The following is a 25,870-nucleotide window of genomic DNA, read 5'->3' as shown; positions in this document are numbered from 1 at the left end:
TCTCATTCTATGTATGCAATAACAGGGCACGACTGACTTCAGGATAAATATTTAATTGCAATTTAATTACGATTACTTGCTGTAACTCACATAAACCAACGAATTATGACATTATTATCGTTGCTACAGAACACGGGTCGTCAACCTGCGGCCCGCGGAGCAGTATTATGCGGCCCCCCGCACGACGTCAACCGCACGACGCACTTGCAGACAGTTCATCTGAGAGGCTTAAGATGGCAAAAGACGTAATTTGGCTAAATTAATTAACTTTTTAAGTAATAGAGCTATGCGGTTATGCCACATGGGAGAATTTTAAGTCTTTCATGCGAAGAACCCATCGCAGCTTTGAGATTTTGAAAAAGCGGCCTCTAGTAATAATTGCGAAGTAACGAAATTCAATCAATTTCAACGGCGAAACCTAAACGGAAACGCGGAAGAGTGCTACCGCCATATTCTTCTAAGACGTGCAGAATGAGTGAGTGACTTTTTGTTTAGCGGCAGGCATCTTAAAATGATTAAAGACATCATTTGGCAGAGTAATTAAGAAAGTTAAACTAATTAACTTTTCAAGTAGTTGAGTTAGGCGGATATATCAAATGTGAAAATCGAAGTTCTTCATGCGAAGAACCCATCGCAGCTTTGAGGTATAGAAAAAGCGGCCTCTAGTGATTATTGTGGTGTAATCAAATTCAACCAAATTTAACGGCATTCGCCGTAAAATTTGATTGAATTTGATTTCACTGACAAAGAAAGTGTAGGCGCAATGGAATGTATCCTTATCAGCGTCTGGGCGGAAACATAGAAAGATGACGTTCTTGGTTGTTTGAGGTACAACCTCCTGTTGTGCCCATGCAAGATGTATACAGACTAAATAGTTCCTCGTCTGTTTTCAGTTCCACTTAACATCTCTGTACGCGCTTATCTGTCCGTACAAGTATGAACGATATCTAAATGAACATTTAGTTATAGGTTGGCGCTTGTGCCAGTTTGCCGTTTCTTTTCTTGTGCGCTGCTGCGCGACACTCCATGTCCTTCCATGAAAGGCAAGGGCAGCAAGTTCTCATTATGATTTATCGAAGAGACGAGAAAACCAGCTGGTCTTTTTGGCAGGTTGACCGCCATCGACTCCGACCAAGTCATTCGGGGGCCTAGTTCTTGTGACCGGTGGAGGTGGACGGTGCATTATTTCTGTTGCCATCGCCATGAATGCTTCTTCCACGTTGGTTCCGTCTTTAGCGCTCGTCTCGAAGAACTCTAGGCCCTGCTGGTCTGCAAACGCCTGCGCAAATAAACGATCATGCCGGACGTCCACAGTCAAACGACATGAAGGATGGTGCACCACTCATACTTTGAACTGAGTTCGAACAAATTAAATATTGTTGTAACAGTAGATAGCCAACAATGGCCGATATAAGGCAAGAGTTGGGCCTTCCCATCATTTTACCATCACTTAGCCAGTATAAGGCAACACATGAGCACTAGTGTCCAGCGAATAGTAGCCAATATTACCCCCACCTGGCAACACTAGCATTAGCCGACACTATAGCCAGCATCACCAGTGTTGGCTAATACGGCAGCTAAATTCGGTGAGAAACAATCGTCTGTTAATATATCCTGTTACATAACGTGTGTTTCAATGAGTTCCAGGAAGACACTTCTTTGAGGCATTCAGCAACTTGTGCTCGCGGACACAAAAACCTCCGTCTTGCTTCTACTTTTGCAATAGCTTTCTAATGGCTCACTTGCCACAACTGTAAGCCTCGTTTGCTCGACCGTGCGATTTTTAATGAGGTACCAGGTGTGTTTTCTAATAAGCAAGGCTGTTCACGTAACCACATAAAACAGCGCAGCACGCGCGGACGCGCAGCAACACGTACACGTGAGCGCTGCTTTGAAAACTGCGACAGAGACCATGTAGAGCAGCTTAGCAACATATAAACTTGTGAAGTGAACGGTTGTTCGTTGTTTACAATAAAATACACGTTTCTGGCAATGCGGCAAGCTACTCTATCTAGTGCTCAGTTGTGTGGCATACAAATTACAGTTGAGTTTATATATTACCTACGCTATTTGCCGCTGATATCTTGTATATGACTTGTGCGTCCGTGCCAATTTATATCTGGCAAGTTATCTCGCCTTCAAAATTTTGTGTCCGTATTCCTTTAGGAATATTTCCGAGTGGCAGAACGATATACAATTGCAGCATCGAATTTCATTCGGCATTGAATTATTAAAGCCAGAAACTCCACAATTTTTGTATGCTCATTACAACGTGGAAGCTTCAGGACATCGCATTAAGGGAACCAACCGTAATAGCTTACCTCATAGAAGAGGAGACTGCCAATGTGCATGCATGCAAATGTGTGCGCGGGGAGGAGGAGGAAGAAAAGAGCTAGCTTTTGAATATGTAATAAAGTGGCAGTGTTGTACTTCACTTTTTTAAATGCACAGCTTGAGGAATTTATGGGTACAGTCTATGTATTCATTGTATGCAGAGTTAGTGTCTATGCCTTATTATTATAACGTACAAGTTTATCGTGCTTTTGTCGCTACAAAGCTTGGATACAAAGTTTGGATGTAATTTTTTCAGATGCAGGTGTTTGAAGATCATTTAATTAAATCTATTCAGCATTTTAATGTACAATGTGCCACTTGCCTTTGCTGTGTCGAAGTCAACAGTTTTCTTTGTTCTGAGGTCGTTTTTGCACCCTATCAGAAACTTGCAGGAGTCCTTCCTTGCGTGAGCGTCAACGAGCTCCAGCAAATGTCCGACTTGGTTGAAACTTTTCTGGGATGGTAGTAGGTAGAAACACAGTAAACAAATTGTAGTCCCTGCTTGCGTAGCATAGAAGCCAATAAGCGGTAGATATTATTTAAAGCACAGCAGCTCATGGCCTAACACACGGCGCAAGTGCTTCAGAATGGCCCTCGCAATGGCCAAAACGATGCAAAGAGCTAACCACATTATTTGCAATGAAGTGGCTTTCGACAAACCATTTCATATACTCACGAATCGCCAAGAACAGTGTCGCGATTCGACGGGTTCGCAAAATTTGCTTTGGAAAACGACTACAGATTATCGCGTAGAACAGCGTCCAAACAACATCGTGCGCTGCTCCCTCGACAAAGATGGAGGAGTGAAAACATTAAAATGAAAAGAAACCGTGGGGTCGTTCGGCGGGCCCTGTGCGTGGATGGAGTCATCAGTCCAGGATCCAATGAGCGGCGAAAAAAAAATTCAGGAGCTTCTTCCTTACCGAGAAAAAGGGGGGCAAGCGAAGTTTGGCGTCTGCGTGCCTGGCGTACTCATTTCTCTTCCTTCCTTTCTCTCTTCCTTGCTTGCTTTCATACTACTGCATTGCGCAATGGCCCTTCTTAACTTTTCCCTTTCATTTGTTTAACAGCGCAACACTTCAGTTGCTCATGACTAGGATTTGGGGACATGTGCACGTAGCGTCATCTCTCGCCAGTGTCAGCGGCGCGCTGCCATAACTGAATGAGAAATCCACGAAAAAAATCCTACGTGACGAAAAAAACTTGTTATCAAAAGGGACTCCAGATTCTATACTTCAGAGACCCACTGGAATATTTTGATAGAATTGCAGTGTCGCACTCCAAAGCGCGTGGTTTCCGGAATACTTAATATGTTACAACGCGGCCCCATGTCCTTTTAACAAGCGTTGCTCAAATGCCCTGGGAAACCACACGTTCTGTAGTGCGCTATTGCAATTTCACCGGAATTAGCGTAACAGTCAAGACATAACAGTCAAAACAACATATTCAACAATCACATACATGTGTACACACGGTGATGTTACAAAAAAAAGAAAACAGCAAACTGTTGCATAACCTATCCAAGACAAAAATAGTCACACACATAAGTATACACTCGCCGTAATACAAACAAAGCTTAAATCTGCTAGTACTGGCCAACACACATAAATTACACTCTGTCGTTAATACAAAACAAAGCTTAAATGCGCTAGTAATGGCCAAGGATGCCACTCTCTTCAAGAAAAATTTTCAACGCTTTTAAAGCACACTTCTGTAAGCCTCTTGTTGGCCACGGGCCTAGAAGTTGTAGAAATGCGTGGTTCGACGAAAATTCTAAAAGCTCCGATTTATATCATGTAGATCCACTTATCGAATTTGAAATTCCGTTGTCTTTAGACAGAAGTGTGGAAACTCTTATTCACCGATTAAGGCTAGGAACTGCCTACACCAAGCATTTTTTGCACAAAATTGGCCGCGCTGAAACTCCTGAATGTGATTTGTGGATTCGTAGATGAAGACATATATCACCTCCTTCTAGAATGCCCACAGCACGACGTACCAAGACGCCGACTTCAATCATCGTTAAAAACATTAGACCGCAGACCGGAACGTTCCAGTGCGTCTTTGCTATATAAAATCAGGAGTCCTCTTTAATAGCTAGCTTTTTAATCCATATATGCCCAGTGTCTTACATCGCTTCTTTGATGCACTCTAACGTCGCTATTTGTTTAGCTGATGACTAGCGCCACCTACAGCACATCAAGCAGGCCTCATTCTCAACGTGTGCAAGCCTACAAAGACACACTTAGAGCAGTATCTGACCCTCAAAAGTTGCTATGTTAAACTCGTCGGGGCGAGCGGGGAAAACACTCGCTTTCCTTCGCCAAACGCCGATGGTTTATTGTGCCCCCATGGAGGAGTGAAAACATTAAAATGAAAAGAAACCGTGGGGTCGTTCGGCGGGCCCTGTGCGCGGATGGAGTCATCAGTCCAGGATCCAATGAGCGGCGAAAAAAAAAATCAGGAGCCTAGACAAGCCTAGACATTGCTTGCGTTTCATGCTGCCCAAGAAGGTTGAAGAAAAAGTGCTGGAGTGGCGATTATTGCGCAAGAGTGAAGCCGTGCCCACCAAAAAATGGCGGCTGCGCCCGCCATCTTAGTAGGGGCACAATAAACCATCGGCGTTTGGCGAAGGAAAGCGAGTGTTTTCCCCGCTCGCCCGACGAGTTTAACATAGCAACTTTTGAGGGTCAGATACTGCTCTAAGTGTGTCTTTGTGTTAGTAGTTCTCGAAAATAAGACTCATGGCAAATTTTATTGGATATCAGTCGCCAATGCTCCTCTCGACGGGTTACTTTTGTCGGCAACAACGATCTTTTATTTTATACCTAACGTATTATTTACATTAACAGATCAAAGCCATTTGATCTCTAAGTAGGCGCCACCAGAAAAGAGCATGTTTTCGAGCTGTTTGGTGGGCAAAAGCTGGCTTCTATTTCGCTGATGAGGCGTTGCGATAGCTTCCACTCCAGAATTTTTTTTAAACCTCCTTGATGCTGCCACGTGCCGACCGCTTTCTCCGGGCAAACGCGTGCTTTGTGTGAAAGACATCATGGAGAGGAAGAAGTGCACGTGAAATGCCGACCGCTTTCTCTGGGCAAACGCGTGCTTTGTATGAAAGACGTCATAGAGAGGAAGAAGTGCGATGTCGGTGTGCAGTAAAATGTTTCAAGGCTTACCACACCCGCACATAGCACCCCTAATGCCCAGTATCCTATATATATAGGACGGCTTGAAAGTGTTGCGTTTACCTGGCAGTAAATAAAGAACTTGTACTTTCTTTTGAGGGTAGAAGTACACTTTTTGTGAAAAAAATATTTGTTTTGTCATTTTTTCTGAGTTTGGGCATATAAGGATTAATAGCTAAGTTTTTAATAGCTGCCTACGAGAGGTGGCGCCACGCCATTTCCTATTCAGGCAGCAATGATATGTGGCAACGTGAAATGACAAGACACCATCGGTCGGCAAACTCACTCATGAGTCTGCTCACTCAATCTAACTCAGACTCAGATCGAGCCCCGAGTCTCCGTCTGAGTGAGTCCGGGAGCGTAATACTTTGGTGAGTTCGGGTCCGAGTGAGTCCGGTGGAGAAACTTTTTGTGACTCTGAGTCCGATTGAGTCCGTTTGAAGAAAATTTTGCTGAGTGTGAGTCCGAGTAAGCCCTAAATGCAAAATATATTTCCTGTGTGAGTCTGAATGAGCTCCACATTTTATTGCGATAGCAATTATATGGACAGTCTCGGCTGAATTTTGCCGTCGCCGTCGCCGCCGTCATGCACCGTATATGTATAAGTATGTGTATATCTTGAAGCCCCAAAGAAAAATAATTCAGAAAAATGCTTCCGAAGCGCGGAATCGAACCGGGGACCTCTTGCTCCGCAGCGAGTGGCGCTAACTACTACGCCACGAAACGCAGATCCTCCACGTAGCTAACGGCGAGCGTTATATACGCACCCTTCACCACTGGACGGACTCAGAGACGGCAGGCGCTTATAAGCGTTTCTTCATTACCAGCGAGATAGCGCTAGGAGCGCGACGGACGCATTTAAAAGTCGTCGGCGAGCTCGCTCGCTTCTTATATTTGCGCAGGGAGAACCTTGCGCTTCCGCTGTCTGCTCGCGCGGTTTTCTCGTGGTGAGGGAAAGAGGGATGTTTCAAGCTTTCACCGTGATGTCCGCGCTGATGTTACGGACTCGAGCTCAAGGTACGCCGCTAAACGAACAAACAGAAGATGAGCGCGAACTATCAAGTGTCACAGCTCGACACTTGAAGCCCGCTAGTTTCCTTCGCTTCGGCCGCCTTTGCAGCAGGAGTGCTGTTCAAACTGAGAGTATCCATTGGCGAGCCTCACTTCGTATAGGTCGCTGCTCATCGCCTGCGTGCCGCAGATGCGGTGACGACGAAACTTTGGACCATATAATTTGCGCCTGCCCTGCCCTGGCCGCTGAACGACGCTTGATGGTGCGCCGCTATCGCCTGCTCGGGCTCCCTGCCACAACGGTGGAGGACTTTCTCTTTCCTGCACGTTCAAAGCTGCAAGCCCTGCGAGCCTTCCTCGAGTCTGCGGCTTCTGCGGACCTCGCCACCTTATAGACGAGCCCTTTGGCTTCGTGCTCCCGCCTTCGTGGACAAGACACACTTGCCACGCTAATCACTCCTTCTATCTTCCTTTCTTCTATCATCTTTACTTCCCCTTCCCCATTCCTAAGGGCGCTGAGCCGTGCCCCCGCGACGGGAGGCAGAAAATAGCGCCCCTTTTCATTTCTTTCACGAATCACTCTCTCTCTTCGTATAGCATTAGTTTCTTGCTGTCACATTCATTGCTTCGCCCTTGCGGCGAAACTGTCTGTGACTTTTTCATATCTACTCAACTTCACTATTACTGTCAACCATATGTCAGCTCCCGTTTATACTCGTCTACTAACGCATACTTCGACGCACTAGCGTTGATATGCCTTCTCAATGTTTATTGATCAGAAGTGGTAGTTACGAAAGGAGGGGACGGGTGCCTTTGCCTCTCTCCCGCAAACTCTTTCAAGAGAAGTTTTTGACAAAAATATGTCGCTTGGGTAATCTTTTTCAATAAAAATGTCTATACTGAATTGCAACCACTGAAAACTCGTATTTCAAGGTACGAGATCAAAATGCGCCAAGTAGAGCACCGATTATGTGAGATATTGGTGTTAAAAAACATCGACACTATGGTTGAAAAAGCTAATTACACGCTAAAGTACTCATGAGTGGACTCACTCAGACTCAGATCCAGCCGTGAGTCTAAGTCTGAATGAGTCCGAGTGAGTGCGGTTGAAAAAAAAATTTAGAGAGTCTGAGTCAGAGTGAGTCCGGTGGCGGAAAAATTTGGTGAGCCTGGTCCAAGTGAGCTCTCAGAGCAAAATATATTTCATTAGTGAGTATGAGTGAGCTCCCCATTTTTTGCCGGCCTATGCAAGACACCTCGACAAAAGATCAGATTGCAGCATCTGAAAAAGCTTATCGGTGAGAAGCTCACGATCGAGAAAGCACGAGTTATCGCAAAACGGTGCATACAAATACGCAATGTAATCAGCGCACCCTCTAGAGGCTCATTTGGGCACATCCGCATTTCTCTGCGTTCGTAAGTGTCGTTTTTGTTATTTCTTTTGCGGTAACACTTAGAGCGCCATATTGCAAGGCAATAGCACGGCCGCTCGGTAAAAAAAGCTCCACGATCTCCCGCTAAAGGGGACTATATGAGGCGATGCGATGCAGCGTTTCAGAGGGGGAGTGGAGATGGGCAAAGTGGAAATGGGGAGGGGCAGAGGGGAAGTGGAGAGGGGGAAATGGAAAGGGGAGGAGAGGGGAAGTGTAGAGGAGGAAAGTGGAGTGGAGGAGGGGAGAGGGGAAAGGGGGAGAGGGGAATGGAGAAGATGTGTGTGTGTGGAGAGGGTTTGCGCATGCGCAGTAAGGGTCGTCACGCCGCACACCACCCATCACCACCGGATTGAACTCCGCCATAAGATGCTTCGCATCTCAAAAAAAGCCCGCCTGTTGCGTCGCGCTGAGACACATGGGCACAAGTGCAAACGCTGTGTTGACAGTTTCGTCCGCGTTGGCGCTAGTAGACATGCAGCCACGCGCCTTTAGAACAAAAAAAAGAGAGAGACAAAACGAGGATTGTGGCGTGCGCGATGCGCCGTATCCCGCCATATATGGGCACGCAGAGGAGCCGCTGCGTTTCGTGGTGTTCTTCAACGAGAAGAAAGGATTTCAACGTCAGCGACGGCGAATTGTCGTGTATGGCACTAAATGGCGTTAAAGGTGCAAATGATGAAATCAGAGATCTTTGTTTCCAAAGGAAATAGCGCATACAGCGGAGTGTTAATGGTCTGATCGCCAATAATATTTTGCAAGAGTTCGAGGCTCCTCATGAAAACCCGCAACACAAGAACATTCGTGCTTTCTTTAAAAAGAACCTTGTTGCGACCCGTCTTGTGGCGCCACTGCGGCAACACGCACAACTAGGCGGCTCCGGCAGCTTTCGAGGCACGCAACAGGCCGCGCCCTTTTTTTGTTATTTTTTTTATCGAAAGGCCGTGGCAGTACAAGCTTCGCTTGAAGATCATTAAGTGCTAGAGGCGTGAGAATGAAAGCTGGAAAAGGCAGACCGACAGATTGGGAAACGAACGAATATAAAGCGTGAAGAAAGCAGCGCAAACATGGGAGGGGAGCCAGTACTGAGCGCCATTTGATTTATTTGTCTCTGTTCACAGTGCACCTGAAGCGGTACTTTTCAAATTCAAGCATTTTCCAAGGCTCTCGAGAACCAGCAAGCTCCCGGCACAGTGCAATACTCACATGACAATCACATATGTAACAATATATCGCTTATAACGTTCAAATTCTTCATACTTCTCAATTTTCCCATTTCCCGCCATGCGGAAGCAAACTATACATAATGATACAATTATCCGCGACCCATTAGGTACCACTTATAGAACTCTAGCCGCCCGGAATGTTCCTTGTAGAACTATTTCTATGAATGTTTCTCTCAGTTTTTTTTCTCTTTCTTCTTCTCTCTGTTTGTTTCGATTTCTTTTTTCTCTATCTATTGTTTTCTCTCTCTCTTCCTCTTTCTTTCTACCTTCTTCCTTTTTTTCGCTCTCTCTATTTCTCGCTTCCTCTTTCTTTCTGTCTCTCTCTTTATTTCTTCCTTTCTCTCTCTGTCTCGCTCTGTTTTTATCTCTCTCTGTGTCCATTTCTCTCTCTTTTTCTCTCTCTCTATTTCTTTATCTGTCTTTCAATCTTTTTTTTCCTCCTTCTTCCCTTTCTGTCTCTATATTTCTCTCTCTTTCTATCTATACTTTTCTCTATCTCTTTTTTTTTCCCCTTTCTCTCTGTACTCGTTCTCTCGTCCATCCGAGTTATCGCAGCCCACACCGGACAAATCAGCGCAGCGGGACAGCGCGCGCCGGTGGCACGTGTTCGGCGAGCGAAGCAAAAGACGAAGAAGAAAAGGAAGAGAGCATGCGCCATTCATAATGATGATAGTTTTCGCGAACGATATACGACGGTAAGCTGAGCATAAACAGGTACGCTGTTAAAAAAGCGCAGCTTGCACTAGTGGCGCAAGGCTGAAACCAACAGCGGAGCTAATGTTCGAGCTAGCTTTTTATAAGTTTTTCATAGTGATACCAAGCTTTTGCTAAAGATGCTAAGTTTTCGCTTATGCGAAGGAAAGAGAATTTTAAGGGCTTGTTTTTCTTTGTTAGACACAACATTAATGAGAACTAACAGCCAAGGAATGTATAGGGATGGTATTTATAGTAATTACGATGTAAATTTGAAGAAAGTAAAGTGGACGAAAAGATAACTTGCTGCCGGCAGGGACCGAACCGGCAGCCTTTGAATAACGCGTCCGATACTCTAGCTTGTAGTACTAAGTATGGTTAGGCTTGGCTATACTTCTGTTTCGGTCGGTTCCCCACACTACAAACGCGTCACTTGGTTTTGGCGGGAACATGTCTCGTGACTAGCCATTACGTGATGTTGAGATTTTAGTCACGTGACCCGCTGTTACGCAGTTTTTGGCGGGAACATGTCAAGTGACCAGTTATAGCGTGAGTTTAGTCAAGTGACTAGCTGTTACGTGATAAGTAATTTTTAGTCATGTAACTGGCTGTTACATTATGTTACGTCATTTTAGTCACATGACTAGATGCTACGTGGTTTTGGCGGAAACCTGTCAAGTGACTAGCTGTTACGTGATGTTACGTGATTTTGAGTCCCGTGGCTAGTTGTTACGCGGCTTATGGCGGGATAATGTCACGTGACTAGCTGTTACGTGATGTTACGTGATCTTAGTCACGTGACCAGCTGCTCCGTGACTTTTAGTCACGTGACGAGTAGTTACGTGATGTTACGTGATTTTAGTAACGTGACTAGCTCTTACATGATTTAATCCCGTGACTAGTTGTTACGCGATGTTACGTTAATTTAGTCCCATGACTACATGTTACGTGAGTTTAGTCACGTGACAAGATGTTACATGATTTTATTCACGTGAGTAGTTATTACGTGATGGTACGTGATTTAGTCACGTGATGTCATGTGAGTTTTAGTCACGCGATTAGTTACGTGATGTTACGTGATTTTTGGTCGTTTAACATACTCGCCAATTATAGTTATTGCATTCCGCGGCCGGACAAATCTGCTCACGCGTTGTGGGATCGAAGCAGAAGAGAACGAAGGGAGCGCGTCCCGGTTCATTTCTGTTCGCACTACCCGGCTCAACAAAAAGCTGTTAAAATAACATTTCAAGAGAATGACGCGGAAACTCGTTACAAGTGCCGTGAACAGGCCGCCGCGGAGAAATATGAGTAGGGGCATAGCGCGCAACAACGTCGTGCTATCATAACCGCTGCAGGGAGGAACGGTACGAGCTGTAATTGAAGTTTTACTGGTTTGTAATGAATTTATAATGTAGCATATGTCCCGATTACACTCTATTAAGTTTTCGATTTCAATGTAGAATGTAAAGACATGTCTCCATTCTTACTTGGCCCCGGCAAGGCACCGTTTAGTTGAGGTGCACGAGTGAGGTGACTGGATGATTGAAATCGGCAGCAGGCTAGGACCATCTCGGATCATAGTTAAAATGAGCAAGGCAAGCAAACATATGGCAACGGAGCGAGAACATTTCAGTGCACTTGAGACGCAGAAGCCTCGAGGGATTGATGTCGCATGCCGTTTTCAGCAGAATTACATATTCGATGTAAATTTAGTACTTGCTTGCCAACAGTCAAGGTTGCTCACTTCCCACCCGTACTTTTCATTCTCTTTATTTTCCAGAATAAAACGAAAACATTACATTCTGGATGGTCTCCTGGGCTAAAAGCTGTAATGAAACAGCTTGACTAGGGCCCAGAAGACCAATGACATGGCAACAAGTGACCGGTGAAAATATTTGCACCAAATTTACAAGATATATCACACATTGTACAAAAAAATATCTACAAAAACAAAGCATATAACAATACCCGTGTAAGCGTAACAGGGAATGATTTTTGAATAAACACATCTCTAACAACAAACAACACTAACAGAATACTCAAATTTATTTACAGAAAAGAAATTATAATACTACAAGTACAAGGAAAAAAAAACAGCAATAGTACACCTGTACCTGTAGTACACTTGTTAGCATCCATGCTACAAACAGAAAAAAAAGAGCCGACAGCAGTCGCCCAAGACAATTTGCACGCACCTGGCTTGTGACGTCGTAAGCTACGATGATACCCCGTACTTTGCGACAGCATGAGGTATTATACCTCCAGTATCGAACGTTCCCAAACGTGTCCATCTGGAATAGTTCAGCACACAACGAACTAAATAGGCGATTCATGTGGGCGACGTGGTATCACCAACTTCCTGATATTGTGCATTCAGGTGTAACACTCAGACGGTGGCAGTGAGTGTGGAAATTGAACGTGAAATCAGGCTCGCGATAAACCCTGCCACCTTTGAATTACTGCTGTAAATATCTAATTATTTCTGCATTTTTACGAGTCACAGCCACAATATGAGCTACACCGTATGGAGGGACTAATTTTGACAATCTGCGGCTCCTTAGAGGGGAACTCCGGAAGTTTTGTTATGTTCATTGATTTCAATAAATTTTTCAACACATGTTCTCTTCGGTATTCAATGATATGTGCCGAATGATACATCGCAAGTAATTTAGTTTTTCTGAAAATGAGTTTCAGAGATTGGTGACCAATTCCGATACCAGCCTTTGAATCTAGGCCACCCTGTGCTTGGGACGTTTGTTTCCTACAGTACCTCACTGTGTCCCCCGTCTCCCCAAGCAGACGAAGCGGGCTCTTTCTTCAAGAGGACGACGGCAACAACGGTCGCCAGTGATTAGTGCTCGTTTTTGTAGGGTTTATTGAGTGCGGTAAAACGTGACGTTGGTTTAGCGCTGAACAGGGGCGTAGCCAAGGGTTGGGGTGGGGGGGGGGGGGGGGGGTTGAAACCCCTCCCGAAATTTTTCAATTTTGCTTGCGTATATATGCACGCACGCACGAACATACAAAAAGTATGGTTGAAAAAAATTTCAACCCCTCGAAAAAATTTCTGGCTACGCCCCTGGCGCTGAAGGTTCCAAGAACAGAGCAATGAAGACCAATGGTATTTGTTGTCACTCATTCCCCCAACAGCGCTCTCCGGGAGAAGTGGCTTTATGCTGTTTGAAGTCTACACTGATTCCACGTCAAAAGCAATTTGTGCGTCTTTACATTATGGTGAAATATAATGTGACATCATTATATTCAAAAATGATAGGGAATCTACTTAAATTTAGTAGGATTTAAACAGAAAACACGTGGAATTGTTGGAGCAGCACACGGTACGTTTGAGCAGGATGGACTATTGCACCGCTTACATTGAATCGTCAGTAAATGTAGATGCGAGAAGCTCTTAGATAGGGTCTATAGTCGACAAAGAATGGTTCAAGCACAGTTTCTCTGCACTTCATAGGACTGTCCTAACGATAGCACTAAATCGACTCCAAAGTTTACATCTTCAACTATTACAACCACTTGGATCAAGAAAAGCTGTCTCCTGTGCATCACACCCTATAATGGGGCTTACAACATTTTTGCGAGCCTCTATTAACGCGATAGCGTTAGAGAGCTCGTGTCGCAGAAATTCCGTCGTCGGTGTCGGGACCGCGGGGACCGTTGGTTGTGAGCGAAAAATCATCCGTGAGCAAAAAATCGAGAAAGGAAATGGACAACTATGTCCATCTAGCGGAAAACATATCAAGCCAATGCCGCCTTTCCAGATGAGGCGTTGATCAAGCAAACAGCAAACGCTAGATAATGTGCTGCCATCTGTGAGGCATTGTGAGACTCTTCATGGCCTCCGAGATGGCAAGCGCGCGGCGTGCATCTTGGAGGCCATGCGACTCTTGCTTTAGATCAAAAACTTGTATGTACCATTCTCGCGCGCGCGCGCGTGTCTGTGTGCGTGTGTGTGTGTGTGTGTGTGTGTGTAACAATACACATTAATAAGTATGCACTTAGTGGTTGAAGTGCGCACCAGGGGCCGGATTTCGCTATTGCGTTCAACTCTTAAAGGCGAAGCTTAAGGGTCCCCCAATTTTTTCTCCACGAGGCACTTCATTTTTTTTTTTATGTTCTGTTGTGCGCTTTTAAATTGCCTTACGTGCACGCAATATCATTTCCTTTACAATCGAGCATAGCTGCAGTAGTCGGCTAAGTGTGCCAGAAAAAATTAAGTTTTTACTTTGCATCGAGAGTTTCGATTTATTAGGGATAGCCATTCAACTTAATTTCATTCCAAAAACGCTTGTCGCGTTCTCTCCCTCTCACAGAGCATTACTATCGAAATGTGACAAAAAACGTGTACTTACCACCCGCAGCATTATCCTGGAGCCCTCTATTTGTAGCACTTTTTCTACCTGCAAGTAATCGGCACGTTTCACAGTTGCAAAGGTGCATTACAGATTTACAGACGTGGACGTGCAGCACAAGATACTATTTACACTATCAGCAGCATGAGTCAGGGGCGTAGGGGTGGTCTTCCAAGGAAAGAAAAGTTGATGACAGTGTTAATGTAAGCCTCGTGTATTATGCAGCTGCAGCCACAGGCATTGTGTTAGGAGGCCCAGCCAAACGGACAGTACGCTTGTTTTGAAATTCTGCATTTCTATTGCACTTACCCGTAATTTGGCGAAGTAGCTGCATACTAGTAGAAAAGAAGATTAGGCAACTGGTTGAGGTGTGCAGCTAAGAATTTGTCATCGCATTCTCAGCGTAATAAAGTTACGGTCCATATAGTTACTTACAGCCAATTTCCCTACCTCAAAGCAACAACTGATCTTTCACCGGTGAAGACCGTCGGGATTATTTGCTGTATTCACAACAAAGTGAATCTCTTTCCCTCTGCCGTACTGCCGACAAATGTAAAGAAAGCATACGTACGTAGCCAACGTTAATTGTATCGATGTGTTCTTGGAATGAATCATCCTGCAACATAAAAATAGGAAAAAATATAAGACATTCTAATTAAATGATGGAACATCCCTAACATACAAAGTGCTATGAAGAAAAGCGGCAGTAAGTTGCCAGGATTAACCCCTACCACCTCGGTCTCTTTGACGTGCGCACGCGTGGTAAGACTCGTGAGCGCTGTCGTACTGTGACCCATCAGCACGCGACCACAGGGAGTGGGAAAGCGCATCTAGGATTCCGTCGATTGCTGTCACACGCGAGGGCAAAAGGAGAGCAGGGAAGGAGGTGGGCACCGTTGGCACGCACAGCGGTGCAGTGCGGAGTTGTTCTTTGGAACACAGTGGCGCGGAGGGAACACAAGGGCGGCAAGCACCAAGTTATGTACCGCACAAATTGGGATCAAACTCCATTGCTCACCACCATTCCGTCAAAGAAACGAGACACACGGGCGGCAAACACCAACGTATCTGCCACACAACACAAATTGAGGCAAACACCAATACGCACCCCTGGTCCACTAAGAATGAACAAGGGAATACACTGGCGGCAAACACCAATTAAATTCTTATACGAAACGTCAAGCGCATACGGCAAGCCCGACAATACGACGCATGTCGCGGTGTAAAGACGCATGCTGCTCAACTGGCAAACTTTAGAGGAGCATACGCGAATTTCAAAAGGCTATTTCCGCACAGACATTTCGGACAGACATTTTTTTTGTTCGCAAACATGAGGTTGGTTATTATCCGCAGCTAGTTTTCGTTTTATTAGTTTGTCAAATATACGCTATATCCCCTTCATACCTTTGGTGAAGGTGCTATCCTCGTAGCAGCATACATAGATTGTTCACCCATCCTGAATTTAGGAACATGCAAAATGCATTTGGTCAAGTACGGATACAGCGATTATCGGCAGTAGCGGCGTGCCACTATAGACACTATCACCCATAGCGATTTGCATAGCGCCCGAAAAAGTGCTCACCGCAAATTTGAGCAGGAGGGAGGATTTGCCGACATACGTATCTCCAATAATAATGACCGGAAAGCAGAAGTCGCTGCAAAGAGAACAAATTGACAAGCGCTTACGACAAGTCAATTCCACTCGTGAAAATGCAAGACATACAAATTAATAGTATGAAACTCATACCTCGTAAATGGCTGCGCAACATGCGCAACACTTCGAAACACGTTTTATGTGTTAATAACTACTTCTTGTTCAAATAAGTTTTCTGAAAATATGTTTTCAATTTATCGTCAAAGCTTATTCGAATATGAGCATATACTTGACCCTTGGAGCAGCGCTGGTGTGCGTTGCGCGCAGTGGTGATTCTCTTTCGCAATAGCATTGTTTTCATTCATTCATTGATTATTTATTTATTTATTTATTTATTTATTTATTTATTTATTTATTTATTTACAATACGTTCCTGGCCCTTTGACGGGCATTGAGTAAGGGGCAACAGGAAGAAAGTTAGCATTGAGTGACAAAGCAACAAAGCAAAGGTTACAGTTATTACGTAGAACACATCATTGTACAATATTATCAAGGGATGTATTCAGGTTCTCACGAAAGGTATCGCGGTCAAATATAGGTGCAGTGTGGTCTGGGAGACTGTTCAAGTGTGCAATAGACCGAGGCAGTGGTGACGAGTTGAGTGCCTGCGTTTCACCATGTATGCGCATTAAACTGAACGAGTTGTGAATGCGTCGAGACAAGCGCACAGTATCATAAATCGGCAGACGATGCGATTGATTCATATGAATGTACAGCACTCACGGATTACCACCGTCTTCAGTTCGGATCATGTCGGCGTAATTTCGACTCGAACGCGTAGATCAGAGCCAACATTAACTTCACAGACCACATTCGTCGCGACATGACGTGTTTATCTCGAGCAATTGCGAATACCAGTCGTTATACTAAAACGTTTGATGTCGCGTTTGAATCCGTGAGTACTGTACCTATTAAAAAGATTTATTAGTGCATCGCTGGTTGCTCCCTCAGTGGTAGCTCACAGGTGAGATGTCTGTTGTTAAAATTGAAAATGAGGGCTTGATTCACGGCCACGGTTGCCGCATTTTTAACGGGTATGAAATGTTCAGACAATCAAGTACTTAGAGTTCAAGTCGCCTTTACAACCCTCCGCCTCATAATCAAGCGTGTAGCGAGGGTGCGTGTGACGTATGTTTGCCACGACTAGGTAGTATGACTCCCGTAGAGTTTTTATATATCAGCCTATCGTTCTCACATACGCCAAGTGGTTTCAAATAAAACCAGCATATGTGCTCTTACTCTTTTTTGGGCTTCATCGCATCCTAATTTCAAGCTTTGTTTATTTTTACCAAGTTTTTTACTTTCCCTGACGCACTAAAGTCTGCTGTTGTATGTGCTACCTAATCTCGCTAACGTACTGTATTGTTAATTTTGTTGCGTTGTATTTTTCTTGGTTGTTATTCTTCACTTGCATTGTAACCCTGTTTCTTACAAGCTTATTTGTGATTTCATTTTGACCCCCCTCACTCAATGCCTTCGGGCCTGTAGGGTATTTTCAATAAGTCAATAAATACACTCAGAGGGTCCCTTACGCGTTCGCCTGAGACGAGTCGATGCGGAAAGCCATCTTCTGCTTTTTTCTTCTCGGTGCAAGTTATCTGACGTTTGCACGTTTAGAGTTGGCTGCTTTACAAAGTGCGTTCATAGCACAGTTACTATGGCAACAAACAACGTGAATCCCCATCCCAACATAAATGCTGTATCAAAGGCAATAAATAGCGATGTGGTGATTTCTTTGCAGTGGTTCTAGTATGTGAATATTTTATTATCACTGATTTGATCTCTGCTAGAAGCGTCTGCAATTGCCAGCCTACAAAACCTGCAGCAGAAAACAGTGACCCGAAAAGTTGATCAAGGAGCCTTCAAGTCGAGCGACATTTTGGAAGGACCATTAAAGAAGAAACAGATGCAAGAAGTGCAAGATCCAGCAGCCTGAAAACTTGAACAACGTGACACTAGCAATCTACAGTGCATCAGAGCAACACGTACACTAGGATATGATTGATGGGACCTGAGATACATAATCCAGTAGACAAATATGGGAATCTCATTTCGACAATAGCGTGTGTTTTCACTGCTGTTATCACACTAAGTATTACGCTTAGCACGCAAGGTTTATTCACCGCTTGTCGCCTCTCTCCAGAAGACATTATAGTCCCCTGCCAATTAAGAATGAGACAACTTACTACTCCTGCTTCGGAAACGTGTAGTCAGCCATGTCGGCTGTCTTTCTTGAAACGTCGTGCAGTGAACCTTGGCAAGCGTGTATGTATAATTACACTCCGTGATGATCAGCGTGCCACGGCGACCTTTTCTTGCAAAGCTTAGAAGGCGCTCTTGCCTTCCTTGGCACGCTTTCCTACCTGAAAGATGAAACGAAAATCGCGTGTTAAGGTCAACAAATTAATCCCAGGGTGAAATCGCTATAACAACTCCTCACTGCACCACACAAGCCGCAAGTGTTACTTTCTTTACGAAGTATGCTGTTTGGGAAGTAAACTGGTTTATCAGAAGTGTTGGTGCAAGCATATGAAAGAAAAACATAAAGGTTCCTTCCCATAAAGTACAGGGGGAAGGTTGGGGAACTCCGCGTGAAGAAGAACGTCTTTAAGCTGTAATCAAGGCGATAACACACAAGAAAAGAACAATTACTCTGGAAAAATAAAGCACGAAGTTTGTTGTGTGAACGCGACTGTATTCACCTACATCAGATGAGCATTGGGACATGTTGACTATACGCTCCTATAACCGCGTAAGAAGTTAATGCATATGTATTAGTATTCCTCTCCCTCGTTCCATTAAATTCTTGTCACATTACGACAGTTCCTGTTTCAGAGATTCGCCGATGTTTGTCATATTCTTCTAGGTTAATAAACGCACAGATGCAAGGCTACTCGAGAGGTGATTGAAGCTTTTCATATCAGAAGAATGGGGGACGCATGCGTCAGTCAGGCATCGCTGTCACTGACCGACAAAGAGTTCGCTTTTCTGTTTGGCGCGTGTCTTGTGAAGTGATGCTTACATTACTGACTAAAATACCTGCTTTGATTTTGCACACGTTCGCATTGTTTCGCTTCGTTCTCCTGCATGTTCTGTTCGAATAAATTTTTTTTCAGTTACGAGTCAGCGCTCGTCCTTTGTGTTCGTACACGTCTTTGTCTACGTCTTTTCGGGCTGCTTCGGCAATGGATTTGTACAAGCTAGCCCAACTTTATATCCCTTTACCTACTGTACGCTTAATGGAGTGCGTAATTATCTTGTGCGATCACTCTAAGTCGGCTAGCAGCATCAGACCTTGTCAGGGGTCTCTACCCTGTAGCCTTGAAGAGCTGATCAAGCAATAATAATCGGCGTGCTCGTTACCTAACACGTCGCAGTGACTTGGCAGCCACTGAAATGTCGCGTGTTGGCCTTCTTCGAATGAACTGTGGAGGAGATATCCAATGTGGAACGCCACTTCTGCATATGCTCCATGCCGCAGGGCAAATAGAAAGATTGTAGGGCTGCCTTTTATTACGTCCATTTCTTAACCGAGAGTTACGGCGTTGACGAAAGCCTCTGAAGGAAAGCAGTTCGCCAGGGGCGTAGCCAAAGGGGGGGGGGGGGGGGGTTCGGGGGGGGGGGGTTCGGGGGGGGGCGTTAAACCCCCCGAAAATTTTCAATTTTGCTTGCGTATATATACACGCACACATACAAACGCGCGCACGAATATACATAAAGTATGGTTGAATTCCCCTCCCCCCCCCCCCCCCGGAAAATATTTCGGGCTACGCCCCTGCAGTTCGCGCATGCCTCTTGCTGTTGGCGCATTTCCAGCCTGAGGTGACGTCTCAAACTGCTAAGCTATATTTCAATGTCCTTACTTTCCATTAATTGACACGCATCCTTACATTACAGCATATCTCTTCTAAACTTCTTTGCGGACGCCGCTCTCGGCAACTGTGGACAAGGGATATATCTCTAGAGAAAGCTGCCGCAGCGCAAAGTAGCAGCACATTTGAAAAATTGAGCACCTGTCGCGGCAGCAACTGTTCCCTGTTATAGATTAGAAAAAGAGGAAACAAAGTTATGTGAAAAACGGTCACCAACCTGAAAAAATTTGGGCGAGCTTCTTTACGAGAGGCAAGAGCCGAGGCCCACGCGAGCAGCCACACTCGTTTCAAAACAAACTCGGCGGTGTTGCGCGACGGAGCGGCAATCGCATGTGGCGAGTGGCGCTGTAGTCGCATCAGGTTCCAGCAAGGCATAAAGGAAAAAAAAGTTCGGAAGGAGCGTCACGCGCCTCCTCCGCTATCCTCGGCAAGCCACCCTCCCTTGACGCGCTTTATTGACGCGGCCCCTCCAGCGCCCCAGCGGCAGGGGTCCCCGGCTGCTTATCTTCTGCGAAGAAACTAAAGGAAACCGGCGCTTCGCTAAGATATGTCGGTGCAAATTCGGTGCACCGACATATGTCGGTGCAATGTCAATTGCGGTTGTTGTACTGGCTATCCAATTTTACAAGAAAGCAATAAACACTACACATGTACTCCTACGATACAGGCCTCATGCCAGGTTAGTTAGTGTGGTTCCAGTGTTGGCTGCGCCTTTATAGCAGTCCAATACACTTTACACTTGTATTCCTATGATTCAGCAAGCTATATTCAAGCGTTGCTCGACTCTGGAGGAATACGCTAACGAAAGTTACATATGATATTCACAAGTTTGCGCCATAAAGTGCACTTAGTTTCGATAATAGTGATGTATGTAGTCTAACGTGAGGGCTGGCGTTACGTCGCACCATAAGTTACCCTTTAAACGCCAGTGCTGTCGACGTGCCTGGTAAGCCCACGATGTGCACACACGTACTACACTTACGAAAAACACGTCGATCCACCTCGTAACGCTTGGCTCAAAGCCATAAAGTACAGCATAGAAGTACTCGCTGGCTGCTTCGCATGAAACCGATTTCCACAAGGAGTGGGATCTGCCGAATTTTTTTCATTTCCGCTCTCTGCTTTCGCTCCATTTTCCCCTCCCCCAGTCGACGTTGAGCCGGGCTTGTGGGTTGCAGCGATGCCTTTCCTCTCCTGAAACAGCATACTACTCTCGTCATCTGCTGGCGTTCTCAACACTGCATGAGTAAAAAACGACAGGCCTGCGCGGAAAGCGCAGCATAGTCACAGCCACAGGTCGGCAACAAAATGTGGAGCTCACTCAGACTCAGACTCACCAAAACTTTCCTCTACCGGACTCACTCGGACTGAGGCTCACTGAACTTTTTCTCAACCGGACTCACTCGGACTCAAGCTCACCCACATTTTTCTCAGCCGGACTCACTCAGACTCACGGCTTGACCTGAGTCTGAGTGAGCCTGAGTGAGTCGACTCATAAGTTCGTCAGCGTAAAATTAGCTTTTTCGATCCCGGTGTCAATGCTCTTTAGCGCCAATATAGACCATAATCAGTGCTCTACGATACACCTTTTCATATTCTACGTTCAGATACGAGTTATCAGTGGTTTCAATACAGTAAGGAAATTTTTATGAAACACGCTATTCACTCGAGAACTCTGAGAAGAGAGTTTGCGGAGGGAGGTCATAGCACCCCCCCCCCCTATACTCTGATCAACAATTATTGAGGTGGCGCATAAACGCTAACGCGCTGTGATATGTGTGAATAGACTTGAGTGTAAACGTAAGGCGATATAAGGCTGATAGTAATGTTGAAGATGAGTAGATAGGACCATAGGTTGACAATAAAAGGTGGAGCTCACTCAGACTCACTAAAGAAATATATTTTGCGCTTCGGGCTCACTCGGACTAACACTCCCTAATATTTTCCTGAACCGGACTCACTCTGACTCAGACTCACTAAAATTTTCCTCAACTGGACTCACTTGGACTCAAGCTCACCAAACTGTTGCTCACCCGGACTCACTCAGACTCAGACTCACGGCCCGATCTGAGTCTCAGTGAGTCGACTCATGAGTGAGTTTGCCGACCTATCGCCACGGCGAAAGCTGGAAGAGCGGCATTTCTAGAGCCCATTATAAACTATCTTGGGGCTACTAATACAAGTACACTAGCAAGGTACTGACTACGCCATAAATCATAATTTTTGTCAAGTTGGGAAGCACCCACTATGCCATTATTCGACGTTCTGCGAAGAAGCGCTTACCACCTACACATCTGTAAGGCATTATGTGCACTTTGTTGATGCGATGGCTGATGACGCTGAAGAATTATGGCTGAGCCCTTTGTAATGGGTTGGAAGCTTTAAACAACCCACTAGCTACGTAATTTACATTGTGTGACGCCCGGTCGCTATTTCACTCTCCCACCACGCTATATAACATACCTTAACGTGAGAAAGAGAGAGCTTTATTGAGACCCGGAGGAAATGGATCATGGGGGCCTTATGGGCTTCCTTGGCAACCCATAGAAGTGCACCAGCACTTGCGAGGAACCCATTATGCTATAAATCATCATAATTTTTGTGAAGTAGGGAAACAGCGACTATGCCATTTTTCGTCATTCTGCGGAGAACCGTGGTACCCACTAAACACTTGTAAGGCATTATGTGCGCTTTGTTGATGCGGTGCCTGATTGCGATGAAGAATTATGGCAGAGCCCTTTGCAATGGGTTGGAAGCATTCAACAACCCACTCGTTGCGCAATTCGCATTGTGTGATGCCTGGTTACAGAATGCGCGTTGTGTGACGCCTGGTTTTTATTTTACTTTTCCACCACACTCTTTACATATGCTGTGATTCTTTCCCGACATGAAGCTTGTATAGGGTCTTTCTGCAAAGCAGCTCGATGCATCAGCATGGCTCTGTGGTACTATGCTGGGCTCCCACGCAGAGAGGCCCAGGTTCGAACCCCGTTCAATCCTGGACATTTTTTTCTTACTTCGTTTTTTTTTTCCTATTTCGCACTATTGTGGCTACGGACACCGGCGGCTGCGGCGGCGGCGGCGCACAACTACGGCGCCAAAAACGGCCGTTGTTGTGATCTCATAACAGCTTTCGCTGTAAAAAGATCGGCAGAGTCCACGTACCGTGAGAATCGATGTTATGCAAAGCGCGCGGCGGGGAGGTGACTGTGGCGTAATTTTTACATTAAGCGAAACGCTGCGAAATGACGGTAAAGATATGTGCAAATGGTATACGCACACAGATATGTTGAACAGTCGCACATGTATTATATAGCGACTTGCTTACATTTGCGTAACGATGCCAACAGCAACGTGGGTATTAACAACACCAGACGCGGTAAACTGATGTGTAGTGCTTATACTTACTTGTCCGTTAGTTCTCAGGTAGATGGCGGCGAGCGGAATGTCTTTGTTATAGTAATTGATGTGCGCAACGCAGACCTCGACGATTCCGCTGCTTGTCTGTGTGTGTTCTGTGGCGGCCGGCAAAGTGGGATGCGGCCTGCGTTGAATTTGCGCATCGCCGTGTTCTTATATGTGCTCACGCCTCAGCATCTGCAATGACGCCGCTTGCTGTGGACGACATAGTGGGCTCATCGCTCCAGGTTTCAGAAAGTGCTAACACGCCAGTTTCTGTGAGCAGAGCGAGCGTCTTTTTCGAGGTCGTGCACGTGCGCGTGTACAGACTGCACGTTGAGAGCGGAGAGCGTGAGGTCATTGTTGTGGCCATTGTGGCATCGAATAACGGTGGTAGCCCTGTCCAAGACAATGTCTAAAGGCCTGTTAGCTAGCCGGGTCATGACTTCGACAGACTGTCTATAGAGCCGGCGACATGTCGAAACCTGAAGTCACCTTTCGCGTTGGTGAGCTATGCCGTCGAGGCTGGTAGCCCTGAAAAGTGCTATGTAGAGCAATTTCAATGGTTGGCGCTTATCGCATCCGTAGACTACCAGGGAGTATGTGGCCCTTTGTGACTCATATATAGTTATGGCGTTTCCTTGCGCAAGGGGACACTGTGTCCTTTTTGCCTGGCGTATATAGTGGTTGTGGTGGTTCGCATTACCAGTGGCACTCATTTCAATTCTCTTGAGGGGTGTCCTGGCTGTGACGACAGTGCCTACCGTGGACGTTGGAAATTCAAGCCACAGTCGCACGAGGTTGCCGTGTTCGTCACACTCGATGTACCGCAAGGTGGCTACGTTCCTATTAACGAGGCGGTCGCTTATGTCGATGTTGGCCGTGATCATGTACAGCTTGCCGATGCTCAGGAAATGTGAGGATGGCAGGCCACCCATGTCGTTTGCGTTCACCTTGGCCACCTTGGTCAGGGCATCCCTGTGTTCTTATAGCCAGCAATGTATCGCATGCGGGATGACATAACACGTTGTCCTGTTGTCCGCAGCGTCGAGGCAACGTGCGTTATAGCGGACGACATCCGCATTGCTGTAGTATAGCCGTATGCCGTCAGGGAACTTAGCGGCGGCTTCTTCGCGTGTCACAAAGCGGCTCTCAATCAATATGACGTCCTACTTTGTCAGCATGAGGCCATCGCCCAGCCACATAATAAATCAAGAGAACGCTAGAGCACTGCACGGGCCTGATTTATCGCCCCGGGCCCGCTTTATGAAGCCCGAGCCCAGCCCGGGCCCGTGGTTCCAAGCCCGAGCCCGGCCCGCGCCCGTAGTTCCAAGCCCAGGCCCGGCCCGGGCCTTGGCGTTCAGTAATAAACTTATCCAGTACGCGCGTGTTCATGACGAGGCCCCGTCCGGGCCCGCTAGAGGATATTAGTTGTTGATATTATGATGAGAGGATATTAGCGGTTAAGCTGTTTCGTTGTTAAGTCCTAGGACGCGGGTGCGATTCCCGCGGCCACGGCGGCCGCAGTTTGACGGGGGCCAAATGCAAGAACACCCGTCTATATACTGATCTTTAGGTGCACGTTAGAGAAATCGAGGTGGTCGAAATTGATCCGGTGCCACTACGGCCCACTACGGCGTGCCTCGTAATCATATTGTGGCTTTGGCACGTAATACCAAGGAATATTATATATATATATATATATATATATATATATATATATATATATATATATATATATATATATATATATATATATATATATATATATATATATATATATATATATATATATATATATTACTTGTTACTTTGACAAAGTCTGGTCGAGCAGACGAAACGTTAGTGAAAATATACAGCGCCAATCTATATCTATACTGGTGAAAAGAAATAGCACTTGAACTGTTTTTCATTTTTTATTGTTAAGCTTTACTAAGAGCCAGCTCTTTGCACGTGTCACTTCAGCTTGGCACAGTATACCTTAGACCATGCAATGCATAACGTTCGCGTGTCCTCGAAGGCCCGACTTACGTCTTTTAATGAGCGGGTCCGAGTCGGGCCCGGCCCGCAGCCTCAAGCCCGGGCCCGGCCCAGGCCCGCGGCTTCAAGCCCGGGCCCGTGCAGTGCTCTAGCAGCCCTAAAACATTTAGGAGACTATAAAGGCAATAAAAGAAAATTATAAATAACAGAACACAAAAACGAAAACTTTTTCACCATGAAATCAAGATAAAAAAAAATATAGGGGAGAGCTGTAAGGAGAGGAAACTATATTGGATTGAGGAAAAAAAAAAGCGACCGAAAGCAAACGCTCCCTCTGACTTCTAACACGTGTTAGAAGTCAGAGGGAGCGTTTGCTTTCGGTCGCTTCAAGAAAACGAAAATATTATTATTTCAAATGGTTGTCTATGCTCAGGAACATTCAAACTGCAATTCGCCAAATGAATTTGGAAAAAGAAAGAAAAAAAAGAAAGAAAGAAAAGAAAACGAAAGAAAGAAAAAGAGGAAGTGAAAAGAAAAAAAAACAGAGACCGATGCAAAAGAAAAAAGAAGAAATAAAATAAAATAAAAAGCAAAAACTGTGAAAATGGAAGTGTATGCAATATATATATATATATATATATATATATGTGTGTGTGTGTGTGTGTATGTGTGTATATATATGTATATGTGTATGTATGTATATGTATATATATATATAT

At 45.3% G+C, this 25,870-nt stretch overlaps 2 protein-coding genes across 2 annotated transcripts in view; both read right to left on the bottom strand.

Annotated features, from left to right (window-relative positions):
* The window catches only part of LOC119373957 (uncharacterized), a 319,601-nt gene that overhangs the window by 262,885 nt on the left and 30,846 nt on the right, over positions 1-25,870 (bottom strand). The gene's annotated exons all lie outside the window — the stretch shown is intronic.
* On the bottom strand, positions 994-20,137 carry LOC119373674 (ras-related protein Rab-1A). The gene is made up of 8 exons (XM_037643736.2): positions 19,990-20,137; positions 18,087-18,263; positions 15,829-15,901; positions 14,818-14,862; positions 14,247-14,294; positions 12,078-12,173; positions 2,657-2,788; positions 994-1,279 (listed from the first exon to the last, which is right to left on the bottom strand). Exons 2-8 carry the CDS (start codon positions 18,116-18,118, stop codon positions 1,064-1,066), a joined length of 642 nt encoding a protein of 213 aa, XP_037499664.1. The 5' UTR covers positions 18,119-18,263; positions 19,990-20,137; the 3' UTR covers positions 994-1,063.

The sequence above is a fragment of the Rhipicephalus sanguineus genome, chromosome 11 (assembly GCF_013339695.2).
Source record: "Rhipicephalus sanguineus isolate Rsan-2018 chromosome 11, BIME_Rsan_1.4, whole genome shotgun sequence".
Lineage (NCBI taxonomy): Eukaryota > Metazoa > Arthropoda > Arachnida > Ixodida > Ixodidae > Rhipicephalus > Rhipicephalus sanguineus.
This window is presented reverse-complemented; position numbering and strand designations above follow the sequence as displayed.